The 21,942-nt window shown below is 37.1% G+C and overlaps 1 protein-coding gene across 1 annotated transcript; it reads left to right on the top strand.

Moving 5' to 3' along the window:
- Nucleotides 1-941: 941 nt before the first annotated feature.
- Nucleotides 942-2,340, top strand: LOC124161420 (secreted RxLR effector protein 161-like). Its single transcript, XM_046537736.1, has 2 exons — nt 942-1,584; nt 2,336-2,340. Exons 1-2 carry the CDS (start codon nt 942-944, stop codon nt 2,338-2,340), a joined length of 648 nt encoding a protein of 215 aa, XP_046393692.1.
- The last annotated feature ends 19,602 nt before the right edge of the window (nt 2,341-21,942 follow it).

The raw sequence follows: 21,942 nt of genomic DNA, 5'->3' as shown, positions 1-21,942 counted from the left end.
ATGTGAAAATCAGCAAGATGTCGGGAGAGTTAGAATTTGTAATAGTATATAAAATCTAGACAAGGAAAAAGAAGAAGTAGAGGAAAGTAAAGAAAAGAATTTAGAAGAATCTAGAGAGAGTGAAGAAGATATAGATGAAGATATGAGAAAAAATAATGAAAGGGAAGAAACAAGAAATAAAGAAAGAAATGAACCAGAAGTAAGAGATGAAGAAAGAGATTCAACCACACGAAATTTAAGACCCAGAGTAAACTTAAGAACGCCTTCAAGATACAAGAACTATGCTATGGGATGTGAGACAGATGAGGTATCACTGACTTATAGTGAGATAATGGAAACAGAAGACAAAGAGAAATGGAAGCTTGCACTCAAAGAAGGAAAAGACTCATTATTGAAGAACAATACCTGGGAGATTGTGGAAAAAGAAAGAGCAGCAGGAAATCAAATATTAACAAACAAGTGGATATTTAAAAGGAAAGAAGATGGTCGATACAAGGCAAGACTGGTGGTGAGAGGATGTCAACAGAAAGAAGGAAATATAGATTTCAAGGACACTCTCAGTCCAGTAATAGATACTACATCATTGAGGATTTTATTTGCAATTGCAGCACAAGAGAACTTTAGAATCAAGACATTTGATGTGAAAACAGCTTTTCTAAATGGCCAACTAGATGAAGAGATCTTCATGAAAGTCCCTGAAGGCTACAAAGAGAGTGAAAATAAAGTGTGCTTACTGAAAAAGACACTCTATGGCCTCAAACAAGCTCCAGCAAAATGGAATGAGAGAGTGACAAAATTCTTTAGAAGAGAAGGGCTGATACAGACAAAGTGATCAATGCATATTTAGAGATGTAACAAAAGGTTTGTATTTAGGAATTCATGTAGATGATGGAATTATAATTGGATGGGACATTAAACAAATAGATGATATACTGGAAAAAATGACAGAAGAATTTGAGATAACAGTAATGGATAATCCAAGCTCCTATCTGGGAATGGAGATATCAATGACGAGCAATGGCATATTTTTATCACAATCAAAGTATGCAAGAAAAGTATTGGAAAGATTTCGGATGCAAGACTGCAAACCAGTTAAGACTCCATTGATGCCGAACACCAAAGAAAAGTTAGAACAGATAAGAAGAGAAGAAAGGGTAGATTATCCATACAGGGAAGCAATTGGTAGTTTACTATACATGTCATGCAAAACTAGACCAGACCTTGCATTTTGTATTAATTATGAGAGCAGATTCATGGAAAACCCTGCCAAAGAAGATGTGGAGAATTTAAAAAGAACAATGAGATATCTTCAAGGAACAAAAGGGTTAGGAATACATTTCTGCCCAACAGAAATGGGAGAACAAATAAAGCTGCAGGCATACTGTGATTCAGACTTTGCAGGAGATATATTTGACAGAAAAAGTACAACAGGGTATGTTATTCTGTTTGGTGGTGCACCAACCCTGTGGTGTTCACACAAACAAAGTGTTGTGGCACTATCCTCAACTGAGGCAGAATTCATTGCAGCATCTGAATGCTGTCAAGAGATTAAAAATGCTAAGGCCTTAATTGAGGAGTTAACAGGCAAACCGGTGTTAATAAATTTAAACATAGATAACCAGAGTACCATCAAAATGATACAATCCGGCCAAATGAGTAAAAAAACAAAGCATATTGAGGTGAGGTACAGATTTATTAGTAGGGAATATTCGGAAGGTTTATTTGATTTACAGTTTTGTCCCTCAGAAAACCAATTGGCTGATATTCTCACAAAACCATTGTTAAGCATTAGATTTAGAGATGCAGGAATGCTATTCTCACATGTCATCAAACTAATATTTAATGTAAAAATTCAGTGAACATTTGAATGTTTGTTTTCATGAAGCATATTATTTTTAATTGGAAATTGTTAATGAAATAAGACTACTGATGTTTATTAAAAAAAAAAAAAAAACTGTTTGTGTTAGAGTAAAGTAAATATGTTCTCAGGTTACTATGTAATTGACAACAATAATGTTTATATATGTGAAGTAAATAAATGTTTATGGATTCCTAGTGAAGTCCAGAGTCTAAGTAATTCTACCACAAATTAAAGTAAAAAACCCAAAAGTTTCTTTTTTTCACTGTTTAATTTCCTGATTTTTTTACTTTAAATTAAGCTTTATTAAAAAGTCATGGTCTTATATAAAAATGGAGCATGGATACACGGCCTCTCCATTCCCGAAATGAGGAAAATTTTTCGCAGTGGTCTACCACCCGCTACTTAGAGCTAAGTTCTTACTTCTTATCCATATACTAATACTATCAGACATTCTTAATGTATTTCAAATTTCAGTCTAAATTAATATACAAAATATCATGAATTGTAGTCATTTAAAATTACTTAACCTTACCTCACATTTATTTTGGCCTCCATATACACTACTGCCAGCTTGGATGCCCTCTTCATGGAAAGGAATGGCAGGAACATGAAGTAAATAATTTTATGTCGACTAGTTACAAACTAATACGTCCGTTTTGCCAACATTAGCTCACCAATCTGCGTTTTACTTAAGCGATTCCATCACGCTCCATTGGTAACTTGTTTTCAACTCTGATGAAGGCTGGGATGTCAAGTGAAACGAAAATGTTTCGTTTGGACTCGGAGCTAAACGAAAATACGAGGACTAGGTTTAGTTTCGACCCGCACGAAATAAAAATCACCAAAGACATTACTTTCGACGCGGGACGAAACTTTACTCCCGGGAACGAAACTAAATTATTCAAAAATCCGCTTCTCATAGTTATGTTTCGATCCCAGAAGTTGAGTGGAGAGGGATAAGAGAGAATAGTTTACACCCATTACGTTTGACATGCGGGTAGAGAGCTTAAAATATTGAGCTTAAAATCGAATGGCCAGTTTGCTTTCACCGTTCTCCTGTTTGTGGTAAACTAATATGAGAGAGAAAGAACAAAGAACTGCGCTACAAATAATTTAATGATGCCTATTAGTTTCAACAGCTTAGCGTAATTATCAAGACAAACAGACGCTGAGCCAATGAAAATGGTAGACAGCATTATATTATTAGTGGAAAAGCACTTTGTTTTTTATATGCTCTACCATGAATATTGTTCCACCGGGTAACACCGAATCAATTGATTTGATTTTTGTAGATATTACGTGGTGAAATTTTTTCCAAGTGTCTATCGAAGTTTTTTCTAGTAAAGTTGATTCACCAACCTCCTAATTTTATCATGGTAAGTCTTTTAATATGGTAAGACTTTTTCCATTCGTGGCTAAAAAAAATGTTTAATTCCAGTTCCTTACGCGTATGAAAAAATGAAAAATGTCCTATGTTTGAGACCCATGGGAAATCAAAGATGGAAGAAGGGCCTACGATATTACGGCATCAGCCTACTTAACGATTAGTAATGCCAACAATCGCAGATAAAAAGAATTTCCTTTTGATACCGCAGTTGAAGGCAAATCATCTCCTTTGATTTTTTTCCTTCTACTCTTTTATCAAAGCCACAGCTATTTTCTCTCTTCTTTCATGAATAGTAGCTTCAAAGTGAGTGGTATTCATCGATATAAAATGGAGTGGAAGGTTTTTAAAGGAGTAACAGGGGATATTAAGTACAAAGATGAAAGATGAGAGGTTCAAGATCTGATCTAAGGGCAGGGAGCCGAACCTCTACTTCATTCAACCATTATTCGTACTCGGTGTGTGGGTCGAAACTGAACTGTTCGAAGGTGAAGCACGTGGTCCCTCCGGTGCGAAACATAATCTGTTTTTCGTTTCGTCCCAGAGTTTTAGTTTAGTTTCGACCCGAAGTAGTTTTGACTCCGATTTCATTTCGACCCTGACTATTTATTTTGTTTGAATTTAAGTAAATTGAAACGAAGTGAACACCTGAAAATGTGACGACCAGCAGAATTTGATGCACGTATTCACTTATCTGCAATGAAATCCTTATGCTAACGACTTCATTCAATCTGAAATTCTCCCGCTGACAGCAAATCTGATCTTGCCTTTACGAAATAATCCTTGCCTTGAGGAAAACTGTTGGCATCTTTTACAGTCGAGGAAAGCGTCTAAAATATTCAGTGACGCACGATGGAAAACGCGTTTCCTTCCGTTAAAGAATCAAGATCTTCAAATCCTCGCCAGGGATGCTTTAAAATAGGGCACCTTTCCCTAGGAGTCCTTAATAATACGAATAATTTTAATGCCAAACTCGTATTAGATTTGTAATTGTTTTAAAATATCCACAACTTTATTCCTAGATCTTCTTCTTCATCCTAGCGTTTGCCCCGCGCTATTGCAGGGTCCGCTTTTCTGCAAAGCCTTCTCCACTTGGCTCGATCCAGGGCGTCTACTGGCGTGGCGTTGATGGTCTTCATGTCCGCCTTAATTTTGTCGAGCCAGCGCATCTTTGGTCGTCCTCGTGGTCGGCGTCCTTCAGTACTCAGCCGCATTGCTGTTTTGGCCACGGAGTTCTCATCACTACGCACCACATGCCCATACCACCGCAGTCGAGCCTCCCGCATCTTGTCTGTGATCGATGCAACTCCCATTCTTTTCCGAATGTCTTCATTCCTGATGTGATCCAGGCGGGAGATGCCTAGGATCCATCGCAGCATCCTCATTTCCATGACATGCATAGCCTGTTCTTGATTTGCTGTGGCTAGCCAACATTCTGTTCCATATAGGGCCACTGGGCGGACTACGGTCTTGTATACTTTGGCCCTGAATCGTTCGGGCATTCGACGGTCGCACAATACGCCAGTCACTTGGCGCCATTTCAGCCATGTTGCATTGATTCGAGCTCGTGTGTTGGCGATTGTGCTTCCATCGTTGCTGATGACAGATCCCAAATATTTAAACTTCTCGACCTTTTCAAGGTCGTCGCCGTCGATGCTGATCGTGCCATCGGTTTGAGGCCCACACTCCATGTACTCAGTCTTCTTGATGTTTAATCGCAACCCATAGTTGTCGAGTCGTACCTTCCATAGTTGAGTTCGCTGCTGTAATTCGGGTCGATGATAATAATTAACTTTATTCCTAGATATCAGGGGAAAATTGCCTTGTTATCGGCACTAATCATTATCAAACTTCCACTCTAGTTAAATATCCCGGGTGATAATCTACGTTTTGCTCTTAATATTCCTATCTGAATGCTTATGGATCCATTCCTGGTGAATTTTTCTCTTTGCAACGAATTCTAATCGGTAGCAAGTTGAATAAAGCGGTTTCTTACCTTTCGCTTTGCATCTCTTTGGTAGGTACACATATTCAAGGGCGTACCCAGGACCAAAACTGAAGGGGGGGGGGGGGGAAGCCATGGTTGTTCAAGTTATAGGTAAGATTTAAGCATAGAAAAGGTGAATGAAACCAACATTTTAAGGCAACTGTAAAAGCTCTTTATTAGTTTTTAAAATTATTTGCTTGAAAAAATATTATTTTCCTTAAAGACATTTGCGTATTTTGCTTGTGGGGGGGGGTGGAGAGGGGGCAGCTGTCCCCTCCTGGCCCTAGCTGGGTAGGCCCATGCGTATATTCTGCTACTCTATACTTTTCATGTGCTATGCGTACTTTCCTACTTCCTTCCTTCTTTCTTATTTCCTTCCGTGGATGACATTTATATCTATATTAAGGCCCGCGCGCATATTGTTCGTCCTGTCTGTTTTTGCTGTTCAACAGTCTGAAATTATTTTAATGAGTATTGAATCTCGAATATGACCAAAAATAGTGCATTGATGGAAATCTGCTATGCCTTCATTATGGCAGACTTCAATATATTACAAAATATATCTAACTGTATTGTATGTACAACTCATTACGCACGTATTTAGGATTTTTCAAATTCTTGGAGAAGCGTTTTGTGCGCATATTTTGAGTAGTTGCTTACCATTTGCATATTTCTTTATATATTAGGAAATATTTACGAATTGCTTTTGTTTCCGAGAACCACCGTGGTGATTAATATTGTTTAATATTATAAATATATGCTTCATCCGCATGGAGATTTTCTTTATACTATCACCCTCAATGAGTGTCATTTTCTTTCGCAAGGAAGCTCTTCCTAATCTTACCTCAATCTACCTCTGGCGCTGGGAAGAGTACTTGTGAGAGATGATTTTGATTTAGACATTGCCATCGTATAATGCATCCCATCAATATAGATTCTCACTGTTTTGTTTTACGATGTCATGGAACGTACTTCACCCTATATTTATTTCATATTTAGGCTTTAATAGGCATTTCTTTTTTTTTTTTTTGCTGACTCGGTATCTTGCTGCGGGACTGCTGTATGGAATTCCTTTCAACCTGAATACCAATTTTACAATGACAAAGGGCTCTGTAACAAATATTGTGGAACACCATACTATGCTTGAACACGTATGCTCGTACTTGAATATTTTTCATGGTAGAGATAACAAATTATTTACTTAAGAAATTAGATATGTATACATGTCAGGATGTATTTTTTCTCATGTATTTTTTTACGAATCCCAAAACTACAAAAATAGGTATAAAATCTTAGAAAAATTATTGCGGGCGGACAAAAATGAAGATACTTCTAAGTCAAGGGGTTTTGACGTTATTAAAATGTTCACCGAGAATAGAATGAAGGTATGGCTTCACTGCAAAAAAATAAATAAATTCAACAGACTAATGGTTTGTATGGAATGATCGCTGTATTTACTGGTGGTCTATTCATGAATACATTTTCATCATTGAATTTTGGGCCGCGAGCGAGATTTTCATGGTCACACCTTGCCGCTGGCTCATTACCCACTTCTGTTCAAGAGGAAAACCGCAAGGACTTAATACACGTACCTCTAGTGAATGTCATCAACGCAGTGGCTTAGGGTTTATAGACTGCGGACTATTTTAGTTTCTTCGCGAGAAAATAAGCAGTCTGGAGAGGAAAAGTAAGCTCGAGCCAGATAAACAAATGCGTCGCCCGCTAATGGATCCGACTGGAAACTCTTGCGCGCCTCACGACGTTCGTCTGTCCGTCCCTTCTCGTCCACTCTCTCTCTTGGCTCTCGGACGGCCAAGGAGGAGAGAGATAAAATAATCTCCCGACTCCCACGATTTTCCATATTTTTCCTTCGTTCTGCGCGGCTAATGGTCAGGAGAATTCAGCCAGCGGTACATCTCGGAGAAAATGTTTTTTAAAATGTGCGCATTTAAAGATTTGAAATGCGCAGACGTATTTTCGTGAGAAGCATCTTTGTATGGACACGAGTAACGCGAGAAAGAAAGACCTAAGTGTGTAGAAATTTACCCGAATACTTTGGCAATGGTGTGGTATCGCTTGCTAAATGGTGGCAGTTCTGATACACTTTCCTACGTATCTCGGTGGAATTTAAGAATAATCTAGATAGTAATATTAACATGGTGTTTTTGCAAAAAAATATACTCTTAAAATTTTATTCGACACGTGGGTAAGGCGATAACACAGTCTGGCGATGTATTGATCTGAAACTTTGAACAACCTTCTGGAATTCAGTGCAATGCATCTAGGAAACGCGTCCAAAGTCAATATTCTATGACATTTGGATTGAAATTGAATCTGGACAAAGTACGGTGTGAGGTACCCATCCGATATTACTCCTTACGTGGCTATAGATTGCACGAGAAGCGTTTCGAGATAGATGGACTCCTTAGGTAAGGCTATGGAGGAGTAATTGTAAAGCCACAAAGGCGTATATTGACACAGTAATGTTGCATTGATGGATATTGGTTTTGTGGCTGCAGGTGTAACTCCCACATTGGAAGGGCGATTCTCGTGGAATGGATTTCTTGGGCTCAGTATAGTAGGACAATACCGGCTGCGGTGGCGCGTTAAATCTTACGGGCTTTACGGGGTATTTATAGCCATTGTCTTTAACCGGCTTATTGCGTGAAAAATGAATACTTTAGACGCATTCAAGCTACCTGGAGCCCTTTACCGATATATATACGAAGACAGCAATTCTATTTCATAATCTATCCTTGTTATCACAAATGAGACTGCGTTATGATGATAATCTCCGTTGAATATTAGCCTAAAGTGAACTAGTGTCTAAAAAGCTGTAGGTATATTCTTAATTACGGAGTTAAATTAAATTAATATAATTTAGACCGGATCAAAGCTTGAATTTTGCAGGTCGTTTTCATGCCAGAATTTGCATTAATGTGGATAGATGAAGTCTACGTTCAGAAATCTGCGGTGGTAAGTAAAAACGTAATTGTTCATATTAAGACAAATTGAACTATTTTGGTTTCAATTCTTTTTAACCCGGAGCTGCTCCTGGGAGAAATCAAATTTCAAGATTTCTCATTTTGAAAACTTGAAAATTTTGCTCTCAATCATAATTATCGTGGCTGATAAATATATCGTCATTAAAATTTACTCGACAAAATAATGCGTAGTTTAGATATTTTCTAAATAGAGCTGAAAATTTATGCATTTTTGATGTTGCTTAGAAGCTAAATTGGGTTATAATGGGTTAAAATTATAATACTGTAAGGGTAATTAAATTTTATCGTAGATAAATTGCTTAAGAAAATACAATTGCAAACAAATATATAAACGCTGCAATTAGAAACTTATTTATTGTTATGAGGAACAGTGAAAATGACTTCCAGATATCCCAAGTAAAAGAGCCAATAAAAATCCAACGATAACCTAATCCCAAAAAATTTCTATCCTTCGATCCTTGGCCCCAAAATGGATATCCCGTAAGGAAAGCAGGGGCATTAATAACGTGTCACCGCTGGAAATAAGTTTTTTATTACCCCAAAACATTTCATAGCTCAGGTGAAATAGAAATTTTCATTTCTTCTTTCAAACTTCAAGCGGAAATTTTGCTTTGCGTACGAAGAGAGTTACTATTGCTTACAATTTTTAACCTTCAATTTTTCCTACTAATTTGTCACTTTGCAAAAGAGGTTACCTGTATTCAACCAATTGAGGTAACTTTGTATGGAGTATTTCTGGATATATTCGACCTATTTGGTCATGGGAGTTACTGGGAATTACTCCCGCCAGTGCTGTTTCAGGGGTCACAAGAGCACGCAATTCATCCCACCGCAAACAGGTTGTAGCCAAAGATAAAGTTTTTTGTAATAAACTTTAAAATTTGTATTGTTCCTAATACATTTTATTAAACATTATCAAGTGATGGCGATGGTGTGATTTTCCTGAAAATATAACAATACAGTCCCCGCTTCTGTTCCTTTAATTCCACATTCTCAAAAAATTAAACTTGATCAAGATTTTGAAACTTTAACATTTTTTGAGAGCCATGTATTGAATAATAGAGTAGTTATATTTTATAGCATTCGATGTTTATTAAACCCTTATAAACTATGCTCCTTTAAAACAATTCCTTCATCTTCTAATGCAGTTTAAATATTAATATTTATTATTGAGTAACCAATCATGGAGTAGAGATCTTGTAATCCCTCTTTGAATAGCACTACTAAGGCTTTATGCTGTGTGTTTAAACGGTAATTGTCTGAATTTCATCTACTATATTGCTTCACATTTATAGCAAAGTCGATGGATGTAGAAAAATTGAAATCTGTGGTCTTTTAGACTCTGGAAATGTACTTATATACCTAATTAGGGTTAGCTATTTTCTCAAAGAAAACAGCATTCCGACAGCGAATGAGGGCCCAAGGGAGCCCTTTGAAGGATTGAAGCCATGAATTCCGGAACATCATAAGACAATTTGGAAAACTATAGAGACTCGCTACTTTTTCAGTTCTACAACTCTATACCTACCGAAGATATCACCTCAGCACCTCCTCATGAAAGGAAATGAGCAAAAATTATTCGTAAAAGTTGCTAATGAAAAAATTAAAGAAAATCAAATAAAACTTTATCTCAAAATTGTAAATTATATATTTATAAATCACACGAAAAGGCGGAATAAATAAAACTTTGAAGTTACGGACGAATGGACAGTGCTTCCACTATGTAGTCCCTCTTGATTTGTAAACAAACCAAGAAGCGGGGTGAAATTGATTCTTAAATCAACTACCAGATGTCCTAACACTACCCTGCGCTTCACATTTCGTTACTGTGAATAGTTCACATTATTTCCGTTCAAACTTTATGGCGCCAGTAGAGCATTAGTAAGGGAGCAGGCCGCACGGGAGAAAGGGAACGAGGGAATAAGTGCATACTACGGGGATTGGGAAACGGCCTAAGGTAGGGGATAGGGACAAACCCGCGTTGCCATGGAGACAATGGAGACAACGGGGCCCACTACTAGTGAAACCATTACTGGATATACTAACGAAATTGGTAGATTTTTCTGAGGAGAAAAATCCATCGATAATTTCGTAGGAATGGAGCCTTACGGCAGTGTTCTCCTTGATTTCGCTTTTAAGTTTTGGAAAATATAGCATACAATTTCGAAGTATACATTCGAAAACTTATGTCCGCTAAGCAGCCTCATATCGTCCATAATATGTAACGTTAAAACAAGGGTTATTGAAAGAAATTTCGCCCAGACTAATGCTCAGAATTTTAGGATGGAATAACTTTCTATAATGTTATTCAGTATAATTGTCTGGTCTACATTTAATGACTTAAATATTTTTTTGACATCCATCCAGCATCATTTCATTTTTAACCTGACTAAATTATGGAAAGCTTTCAAACACACTGGTTTTCTGAGAATGACCTAGGAATTCTCACCTGCTGTACGTTGTCCGGGAGACAGCCAATTATTGCCATTGTAAGCTGATCACCATATTCTCCTATGCAGGACCTTTCGTTCGCCCTTGGTGAAGTCGCGGTCGCTGTCTTTGTTTCACCTCTGGCGCCAATCGACGATAACCCAGAGATCTCACTCACTGGTGTCTTGTGGTGGCTGATCCTCCAACTATCTCCATTCATCTCAGTTATGTTGACCTGCGAAAGTATTAATAGCCCGGTCAAAATAGACATTGACCCTTGCATAAATTGCCAACAAGCTGAAATTTTCCAGGAACGTTAGGGATACCACTCTAATGAAATCCTGAAAATTCCCCATCGATCCCGTGTGTGCAAATATTTTTATTCAAGGTCAAAGGTCACAAAAATGTGTTTTTTGGATTTTTCGGCCAAACGGTTAGTTTTACGATAAAAATGGCTCAGTTCAAAATTGTAGAACAGTTAATTTTCTACAAAATTGTTACCGTACTTTTTTCTCTAAGATTTATAATTTCTGAGATAGAGCCAGTCGAGCAATACGCGTATTACGTGTCCAATAATGTTCAGAGAGCGCAATAATATAGTTATGCATATTACTGAGAATACAGTTACGGGTTATTTCGAATGGCTCTATCTCAGAAATGATAAATCCTTGAGAAAAAAGTATAATGACAACTTTGTAGAAAATTAACTGCTCTACAATTTTGAACTGAGCCATTTTTATCGTAAAACTAACCGTTTGGCCGAAAAATCCAAAAAACCTATTTTTGTGACCTTTGATCTTGAATAAAAATTTTTGCACGCACGGAATCGATGGGGACTTTTCAGGATTTCATTAGAGTGGTATTCCTAACGTTTCTGGAAATTTTCAGCTTGCTGGCAATTTATGCAAGGGTACCCCCTTTTTTTGGGCTAATTTGACCGGGCTATAATGGGAAACAAAAGTTTATTCTCTAGCGTAGAGATGAGTTCAACGAATAATCTTGATCGATATACGGTTACATGCAAAATATGACAGTGAAGATCATTTACGTGAATTGTTGTTTGGCTGTCAATTCCAAGTATGGGTATACATTTGCGTGAAGTCTTATCGGGATATTTACCTGTTTAAATAGTTGTATATTACCAAAGTTTCAATGAGCTGCATCTTCATAGTTGTCAGGGTGAATTAATAAGCTTGAGTGCATAAAAATAATTTTGAGGATAGCTAAAATTTTGCAACCTTTTAGATTTGCATTGGGATCCGCCCAATGTGACACTTATGTCACAGTATCGTTTATCAGAGAATATTTCAGCAATGGAAAGCAATAGAAAAAATATATAACTGTATTATTAATTTTTCTGTATCATTATGTTAATACATACCAAAATTGTTGCGGAAACGTGAATAATAAATGAAAAATTTTAATGTTCACACAAAGCTAGCGTCCATTTTCAGTATCCAGGGAAGCCACCAAGGTACCAATAGTGCGTGAAGGATAAGTTTTCACTCTCACTTGACGAGTCATACATTGAAATAAACCCCTTGGCTCCCTCTTTTTTAGTAAGTATAAAACGGAAGAATGTACCGACCCCGAGTGATACAAGAGTCATTACAGTGGGGCAATACCATGTGTGACATTTTTGTTACATTGGGCGGATTCAGGTTAAGATGTAACTATAAACTTTCACAAAAACTAAGGCAATGATTTTATTTGTTGTCACTGAGCCACAATATATGTAGTCTACTTTAAATTTCCTTTTTAAAAACAAGCAACTGTGTTTTACTGTGGAACCTCCTTAAGAACTTATACCCTTACCGCTCGACTGGTTTTTTTTCGAGACTTACGGCTTGTTTGAATCTAAATGCTAGAAATTTTCCGAATCTGTAGATTCTTGCCAAAACATACATGTGACCCATTATATTTATTAAAAAACAACCTCAGTATTTTCTTAGATGCAAATTTTAATCCTAATTTTGATAAAATGTTGCTTTAATCTTTAAAGGTGTACCACTGAGCCATGCTAAGAGTTAATAATGCTTTTTCACATCTGTGCCTGTCAGGCACCTTGCGCCTGACGAAAGGTTAAATATATCATTGCACAATGGTTTTTTGCGCTCTAAAATTTTCCCTCTTAAAAATATGCTTGTATCAATTGAAATGAATTTACAATATATATATTTTTTCTGAGTTTTCAACGTTAAATTACTATATTTCATTTTGATATGAGGCATAACCTTGGCCCTCATATCAAGTGTGTATATCTTTAACCTTTTGAGCTGTTAGCATACTATTCGCGATGACTCCATGCATAAAAGATTTGGCATTTTGATTTTGCACACCGAGTGCTCGAGGCCGGATGGAACTTAGTGATTTAACTCCTCTTTATACCGTCTTTCTAACTGTTTTTTCCGTTTTTGCCACCCCATATCCATTAAGCGTTCCCCAAAGGTTTTTTGAGGAGACAGAAAATCGCTTTCTGGCCTCTGCGCTTTCATATTTTTTTTACAATTCTTTTGTTCTCTCGCCAACTATGACCGGTGCAAAGGTCGGTTGCAACGGAGAAGTTCTCTCCCCCGTGAAAAAAGCGAATCTTTCCCAACCCACCCCTATATTTTCAGTGCACAAAGTCCTGGACGAAGGGTACGGAGTGCATAACGGTGCCAGGTGCCGTCTGAGTTTAATTATCCCGACGTCACGTCGAGGAAAAAGTGCATCAAATGCAGGGAGTCGAATGCATTTCACGGCTGCGGTGGCGGGTGCATGGTGCATGCGGTGGGGTTTGGAAAACAAATTGACGAATAAAAAGAAAATGATTTTCCCTTTCTACGTTTTTCGCTGCAGTCTCTCCTACGGTACTGACTTCCACACAGTTTCATCTGCTGCCTAAACGTATGCACTTTGCCTCGATTGGTTTTTTTTTGTTCCCGTTCAATTTCTCCTTTTGACTCGTCGCTTCATTCAACTCTGACGTTTTATTTTTTTTCGAGGAAGTAGAGCTTGGGGAATGAGTGAGTGTTTTCGCAATTCGTATTGCACCCACGTCATGCAAAACTGTAAATTCACGCGGACTAGTTCTGCGAATGATGGAAGGGAACCCCTCTCTCTTCCCCATGAGTTATATTTTCTGATAGTTTAATTCCCAGCGATCTCTTGAGCAAAAAGCCGGAGGAATTAATTGGTTCTGCAATTAATCCGTGGAACTTTTGCTCTGCGTTGCATCTGCAAAAATACACATCACGCACGTTCCGTTCTCGTGGAAAGCTTAACTCGAGCTAACTCGCTAAAATCGAGCGTTGGATGAAAAACTCTCTCGTTAAAAGCTGTTTCTAAAGGCCTGGTTACACGGTGCATTAACCCGTACGGGTTAATGTCTAAATGTATGAACGCGAGAATGAACGGAAAAATTCACCGTGTAACCACCCCAAAATGTACAAATGCATGAACGCGTGAACGGAAAATAGAACCTGTTCTAATTTCGTTCATGCATTCGCACAAGTTGATAACAGAGCCACCTGGTGGGAAACGACACATATAGTTGTCATCTGCAGGGCTATTCCACGGCCGTCTTGGCTATTCAGTAACTCTTTGCGCGTATTTGTTCATTTGTACTGTATCGTAAGTGCTTGAATCCTACCACAAACTCACCATTTGCATCTACACTAATATTCGCATAGATTATCCCTGTATGTATGCCGGACATACCAAGTTTATGCCTATGGTATCTTATTGGTTGTATTATGCCGGAACAAAACAATCGATGAGGTTGTCACAGAGTTTTCAACGCGACATTTGTGAAATACAACGGCTATCATACGACTTATAGAACACATTTAAACATAATTTATATATTACGAATTAACGACAATTCTACCTTTTATACGTCCGAGGTGGGAATGCGCTGGCTCACCACAAAAATACGACTCACATTACGCAAGTTCATAAATCGACAAGACCTCTAAACCAACATCTTTTCCATCAACAGCAAATATCTTCTTAACTTTATAACCGTCCCGGACAAAAGTAGAACAAAGTATTAAAAATATCTACTCTCATACATCATCTACACTCAGTGAAACAGATGACAGAAAAATGTCAAGTAAACACGGCTTAAAAACAAGATGCGTCTACAAATTTTCAGCCTAAGTATTAACTTTGATAACGGTTTGAAATAAATAGAGTACTATTGAGATATAGCATTAAGCGAGCGATAACGATAAATATTAAATATAAATAAATATTACTGGCACGAAATGAAATAACTTCGGCAACTACAATGAAAACCACTGTTTACACGGCAGCGCAAATATATTACCAGTATGTGAAATTTCCTGGTCCTACATGAAACAACGAAAAGGGAATTATTTTCTGGTAGGTATCGTCTGCTTCCTACCTAATGATACTGTTTTCACATTTAAATTTTGCGCACTGTAAAGGGAATAAACAAAAACTAAACGCCTCGCGTTACGAGAAAATGTGTGAAAACTTGTGCGAACGCATGTACCGTGTAACCGCTCATTCATGCTCCTCGTTCACGCAAACGTCCATGAATTCAGACATGCAAACAGACACGCATTCATACATTAACCCGTACGGGTTAATGCACCGTGTAACCAGGCCTTAAGAACTACTTACTTGTATTTGATTATTGTAGTGAAATGAATATGAGAATTTAGGCGTTTCCATACCGTTAATGAACTCTAAATGTTTCAGATAGGAAATTTAATCACGGAAAAAGTATGATCTGTCTTTAAAGTAGCTCTTATATGATTAAATAGTCTTAAAAAAATTACACGTGGGAAATATTACTTCTTTCAGGCTCCTTTTTTTGCAGACTAAGCTGTATCATGAAATCATGAACTAAATTTTTCATAACCACTCGTTTACTTGATTTGCAGCCTTTTTGATGCGATAAAGTGCAACATGCTTTTTATTTTGAGATTACTGTTCGTTTGTTCAGTATTCTCGAATGAGGAAAGAAAATTAAATAAAACATCTAATAATGGATTTAAATCGATTCAAGGTACTTAAATTCACTCTCTTTCGTGAAAATACGACGGTCTTTATTACGAAAAATGTGACTTTTGCGTTATTGAAAATATTGCTCGCGTATTTGAGACAATTTTGTGTATTTATGGCAACTTTTCAAGCAACATAGTCGATTCGGATTATTGAATACATTTTTATCAAAGTACTCAACCTTGGAAATGTGCATTATGAGAAACTGACAAAGGGGATGCATGGTTTGCTCTGACCTAGATTCTAATATAGTCAAATATTTTTATTAATTCGCAAACTTTGTGAGCTCTTGCACGTATCTCCGTATAGGTGTACTGCATCCCATTTTGAATTTATATCTTAATATAAAAAATATGTACATAGTTAATGTTAGAGGCTAAAAACCCGAAGTATTCTAGGATACATACTGCTCGGAAACTCGTCGCTGTTAACCGGTAGAATACTGAGAGTTAGTGCATAAGGCTTTGGCTGGCTTTTATTTGAAATACGGTCGTGTTATAGAATATTTTAAAACTAGCAAATGTGAAAGAACATATGCCCTTAGATGAATTAGAAATTGATTCTTTGTCTTAAGAGTGAAAGAGTTTAAAATGAAAAATCATAATAGGGGGTACAGTGGGTAGAGCGGGGGCCAGGGCACAATGGGATTCGGTTTTTATTTGAGTCTAGGAGGTACTGTCAACTATCAGAGAGTATTGGAAATAGATTAACCGGTTATGCCTCATCTTCTGCAGCCATGCTAGTTTGATTAATTGTGTATTACCATGTGAACTGTGAGTTGTGTGAATTTTAGCTGTTGTTATCTAAATTCGGAAGATTTTGTATCAATGGTAAGCAATATTTAAGATTTAAATTACAGTAATTGTTGATATGTGATTGAAGTGCGTCTAGTTATCGTTAGTTCAGTATAATGGAACGTCTGATTAAACGTTGCTTTCGGATGCCCGTTCCTAGGTAAGCGTAAACGTGTTCTTGGGGCAGAACGGGTGGAAGGAACGGGATAGTAAGAAAAAAAGAATGATGGGATGAAGAGACATCTCTATGTTTACACAGCTGCAATTTCCATTCAAATTCAATTGACGGTTGGGTCGTTTGTTCTATTTGCGAGAAATTGGCACACAAATCGTGTGCAGGAGTCGATAGCGAAGCAGATGATTCTGTACTTGTGAGGGAACGTTCCGACTGGGCTTCAAAAAAGACAATGCAAAAGTGTACTGCACCTTAAATTCATTCAAATTAAAAGACAAGACAAACAAGTTAACTTTTTCTTTTGTTTCACATATTAAATTTGTTCTTGTGATTCATTTTCACACTACCCCATTCCGCCCCATACCTTGGGCAGAACGGGGCAAATGAAATAATTTTTAGCTTTCGGGAAAAATATAAAATTATGATTTTTTCTAATACATTATTTTATTTTTGTGTTCAATACAATTCAAAATATCTTTTGAAAATGTGAGATAGTTCTATTTAACAGTTTTTGTCTTGTTTTTTAGAGTTTTCAACATGATACCTCATTTTCTCCCGGATTCCAAAAGCCCAATTCATGTAGGATGGATCTTTTGAGATGTTTTAATGATAATTTACCTGAGGGTCGAAAGTGTCAAAAAACCATTGCAATAATGAAAAATGTAGTTTTAAGTCCATTTGGGTGACTTTAACTACTCTTGGTTTGTGTTTAAGAGAGATGAAGAGGAAAGTACCTGCGTGTATATGTTTAAATAACCTTCCAAATATTCTGAAAAAATATGATAGGTATTTGACCTTAATTTAACGAGAGCTTTGAGCGAGTATAAGAAATACAATTGTGCAATATCACCCATTTCGAGATTGATTGTTTCAGACAATTGCAATCGCATATTTTCGTCAAAGTTTTTAATGTTCTTAAATGTCCATAGTACTAAATATAATGTCTAAAAGGCTGGTTACCCTAGAAAAATGTTTTTATGGTAACTACAAAATGAATATATAAATATTGTTTGCGTTGCCATAGCTCAGTAATTAAGGATTTTCGACCCTATTTTTATGGACAAAAATGCCGAAAGTTGTCTCCTCTACCACCTCATAAAATATTGAAGTCTCCTCCAGAAACAAATACTATTTTTGGAAAATGTGAGAATAACTTTGGAAGGTTCACTAATATTTTTGAAAAAGCACGCCCCGGTCTCATAACATAGTTACATCGTCTGTAACAATGTTATGCAACCCAGGTCGTGATTTTTAAAATGTACTAGTGAAACTAACAAGGTTTATTATTTTGTTTTCCATAATGGAAAGATTTCATACAGTCAAGCTTGAAATCATCTGTTACACCTTATATTTATCTGCCCTCAAGGTTTCAAGCTAGCAGCTTGAGTTAAAGACAATTAATACGTCACTCTTCTTTATCTGCGGTCGCCAATAATAAGACTGGTTCGACGCAGCTCTACACACAATTATCTTATCGGCTCATCCATTAAAATCTACATAATTCTTATGCTTTACCTCATTTATCACTTGCTGTATTCGCTCATTCGCCTACCCCCGCATTTCTTCCCTTCCACCTTTCCTTCGACGATAATTTCCGCCATTCCATGTTGTGTCTTGTTGTGGTCGATTAAACTGTGTCTACCCAAGGTTTTCAAAAGGTTTCCCTCTCCTACTCTTTTTAGAACTTCCGAGTTACTCACACGGCTAAATACAACGAAATATGACTGCTTAAGCTGTTATGATTTATTCCTTTAAGAATATCTGGATCTGAAAAATTGCTTTAAAATTGACTAAAGCTGTCCAAAATTTAATGGTAATGCAAAATATTTTGCTGAAATATCATTTTTACACATTCATGGCTTTCTTGAACAATTCATGCTTTGTGCCTTTTTTGTGAATCGGCCATTTTAAAATGTTTTCCGCAACCCGTGGTCTAAATGCGACCTGTCACAACTATTATTAAAAAAATATATTTATGCTTTTTGGACGGCAAGAGGTCATGTGAAGTGTGCATAACCTAAATTTATTGCAACGGTCCTTTATCCATGATATAAAATATTTTCAATAGGTATTTGTATCCTCCTTTTCCCTGCTATTATCACTCTGCAGCTTGTTTGAACTGAAATTCTTTTAATAAAAATAAAAAAAATTCAGCTCATAATTGGCCACAATTCAACTCGAGTTTAAAAATGGGCGCATTTTTTTATGTTGCGGTTTGTTATTTCACTCTCTGTTGAACCCTAGTTTATCGAATTTTATTTATCACGATGCGTTTCCCTAAATTGTTCACTCTAGTAGCTAATAAAATATTATGCTGCACTCGTGGGATTATTAAAAACACTGTGGTAACTACACCTTTGTCGGTTTTGATTCAGAATTTCCACTCGCAATTAATTAATGTTCAAGTATATTATAAACAAAAAAATTGATAAATTTAGTATAATATACATATTGCCATCTCTGATATGCAAATATTTTATGTGATAAATAAAATAATATATTATAAAAAATATACATATAAATAATATTTTATATAGTATAAAGTAATATACAATATGGTGATATATATAAAGTATAAAGATTTGAATTCACCAAATTCTTTATTAAAGAATCACTTTTAAAAACTTTTAATGATATCTACTGTGGTTGGATATGTACTTACTACTTGCCTTCGCGGTTTGAACACTATTCCCAGGGAAATCCACTTAAATGCACTCGGGTGAGGCGGCGCAGCACTTCGTTACCGTCAAAGCGACCGTCGACGACTGCGCTACGGCTTCGAGTGAGAGTTATTGGTAATGGGGGGGAAGTTGTACCTTTTGGGCTGAAGTCATATAAGGAGGGTTGGGGTGGCGCTTGTGTGGGAAACGACATGGGGCCGAAGAGGGCGCTCCAATCTGGTAGGGGTACCCCACCCCTTGGCTCGATTGTCTTCAAGGGAGGTCGCTGGCAGGTGGTTGTGCGCCAATGTAGAGGAAAAAATAAAAATTTGGGTATTCTTCGTTATTTTTCCGTCCAATCCTGCAGCTTTTACAAATTCCTACGCCAAAATAAAAAATGACTACCACGTTGAAGAACAGCTTTGTTTATGTTGTGTTTGCATGCTTAGAAGAACCAAAGACAATTGCGAAATAAAAATGATGATGAAGAGATATTTTTAAATATAACTATAAAAATTAGCAGCCTTTCACTGCATGCTGCACAGAGCATTAGCCGTACCATTAGAGCCAACAGCTTTCATGTCAGAAATAATCACAATTAAAAAAATTGCAGTCGCCAAATACGTGGGACAAACGGGGAGGAACCTAGCCATTAGAGGCGAAGAACACAGACGAGACTACATCAAGAAAACGAGGATGTCCCAGTTTGCCTCCCACCTCCTTGAAGAAGGACATCAGACGGATTTCACCCCGGAGTTGCTGCACCGTGTGAAGAAAGGGTCACAAATGGACATCAGGGAGCAACTGGAAATTTTAAGAATTGTCAAAAAGAAAGAGCCCATCACTAATGACCACCTTTCCCCATTCCACTCCCCCCTCCTGGACATCCCAATTTTGCACCCGAAAATAATCCCCATGACGCTAACCCCGCCTTCCCTAAGTACGTTCCCTTTCCTCTCCCCCCCCCTCCTACGCGAAGTGCAACAATGTAGCGCTCTACAGACATCTCCTCTCCACCCCTTTCCCCTCCCCACCCTTTCCACTCTTTGCCCCCTTTTTTTGGTATATAACCCACAGCAACGCTACTTGTACTGCTAGTCCTATGAATATGATACAGTGTATCGAAACTAGTCAGGAAAATAAAGTTCCAAATTGTAGAAACAGCAAAGTTTTTCATTCACAAATCAATAACTATAGAACATTATATGTATGTATTGCACCACAATAAATGGTTAACAATCCTGAGTTTGGTTGGATGTGCTTAGCCGCTCCATTATTTAATCTGCTGACCTTATAACATCTACATCACCTATTCTATGCAATACCATTTATAAACACATTAGTGCTTGAATATATATTCCTTGGTTGCACTCGGGTTTTTCCTATCTAATTTTTTGTGATCATTCAATGGGATCAATTCATTTATAACTTTAATGCATTTTCATGACCAAGCGTTGTCTCATTTTTAACAGTTTTTTAAGAATTAGCAGAATTAAAGTTAACTGTATGAGATTTGCATTTCAGTAAAACTTAGGTGTACGGTTTAAGTTCGAAGCTGGCGTAGTTGGAATATAAGTTTAATGTACAGATTTGTATTTTTATTCAATTGAAGGTACTTACCCGCGTTTCTTGTGCGTGCCATGATCAAACGCAAATGAATTGAGGTACAATATAGGTACCGCTAATTTAGATCATGGTAAAAAACAGTACATTTTAAGGAAAAATTTAAGATTGAATAGATTCTCTGGTACTTGGAGTAATATAAGTAAAATCTGGTATTGCATTCGTTATTCAGCTTTAAAATAGTGTAAGCGAGCTGTCAGTTTAGCGATTGCAAGGCAAATTTACCAGCCCGAGTTCTCTTTGGAAGTACAGCTTCACTTTAGTGGAACAATGAAATGGCCCTGGGACAGACGTGCTCACAATGCGGCCTATTTACCAGTTTTAGACTTTGGTTGATTTGCTACTGTTATTTCTCATATTCTCTGGAGTTTTCATGCACGTGTAATGAGGACCGCTTGAGAACTTCTTGATGACCTTCGGTAGTTCGTGCGGCACATATTTGCAATTTTTACAATTCAGCCATTAATATTTGTAGCTATACTACATAGCGTAGTGAATGGTGATTAGAGCTAAGCTCTCCAGGGGGATCGAAAAATACCGTTCATGCGTAGAAGAAAAAATAACCAACAAATGATTTCAGTATATATTTATTATATTTATACCATACCAGCACTATTATCTTTCTCTTCTTGTTACCTTCACGTGGTTAATCGCTAAGTATGCAAGTAGGTTGTTTGGAATTGTATTTTTTTAATACAAAAAATATCATAAAGCAGGGTAAATGGAAACAGTAGTCTGTTTTCAAACTAAAATCATATTTATATTAATGCAATACCGTGATGAAAATCTTTCGTATGAATTGCAAGTAACAATAATCCACTGCTCCATTTTGGAGGTGGGCACCTAAAATGTTCACGGAAATCATCACCATTAGTCAACAATTCAAAATTTGACGCAGCTCTCCATTTCTCTCTCCTGTCCGCTAACCTTTTCATAGCGACGTATTTATTCGTATGCGATTGTCTTCATCAGGCCATCTGCCTCAATATGTGGCCAACTAAGTTGTC

Source organism: Ischnura elegans, chromosome 6 (assembly GCF_921293095.1).
Source record: "Ischnura elegans chromosome 6, ioIscEleg1.1, whole genome shotgun sequence".
Classification (NCBI taxonomy): domain Eukaryota; kingdom Metazoa; phylum Arthropoda; class Insecta; order Odonata; family Coenagrionidae; genus Ischnura; species Ischnura elegans.
This window is presented reverse-complemented; position numbering and strand designations above follow the sequence as displayed.

Excerpts from the sequence above, each read along its gene's own strand:
- LOC124161420 (XM_046537736.1), top strand. The coding sequence starts at position 942 with ATGACAGAAGAATTTGAGATAACAGTAATGGATAATCCAAGCTCCTAT.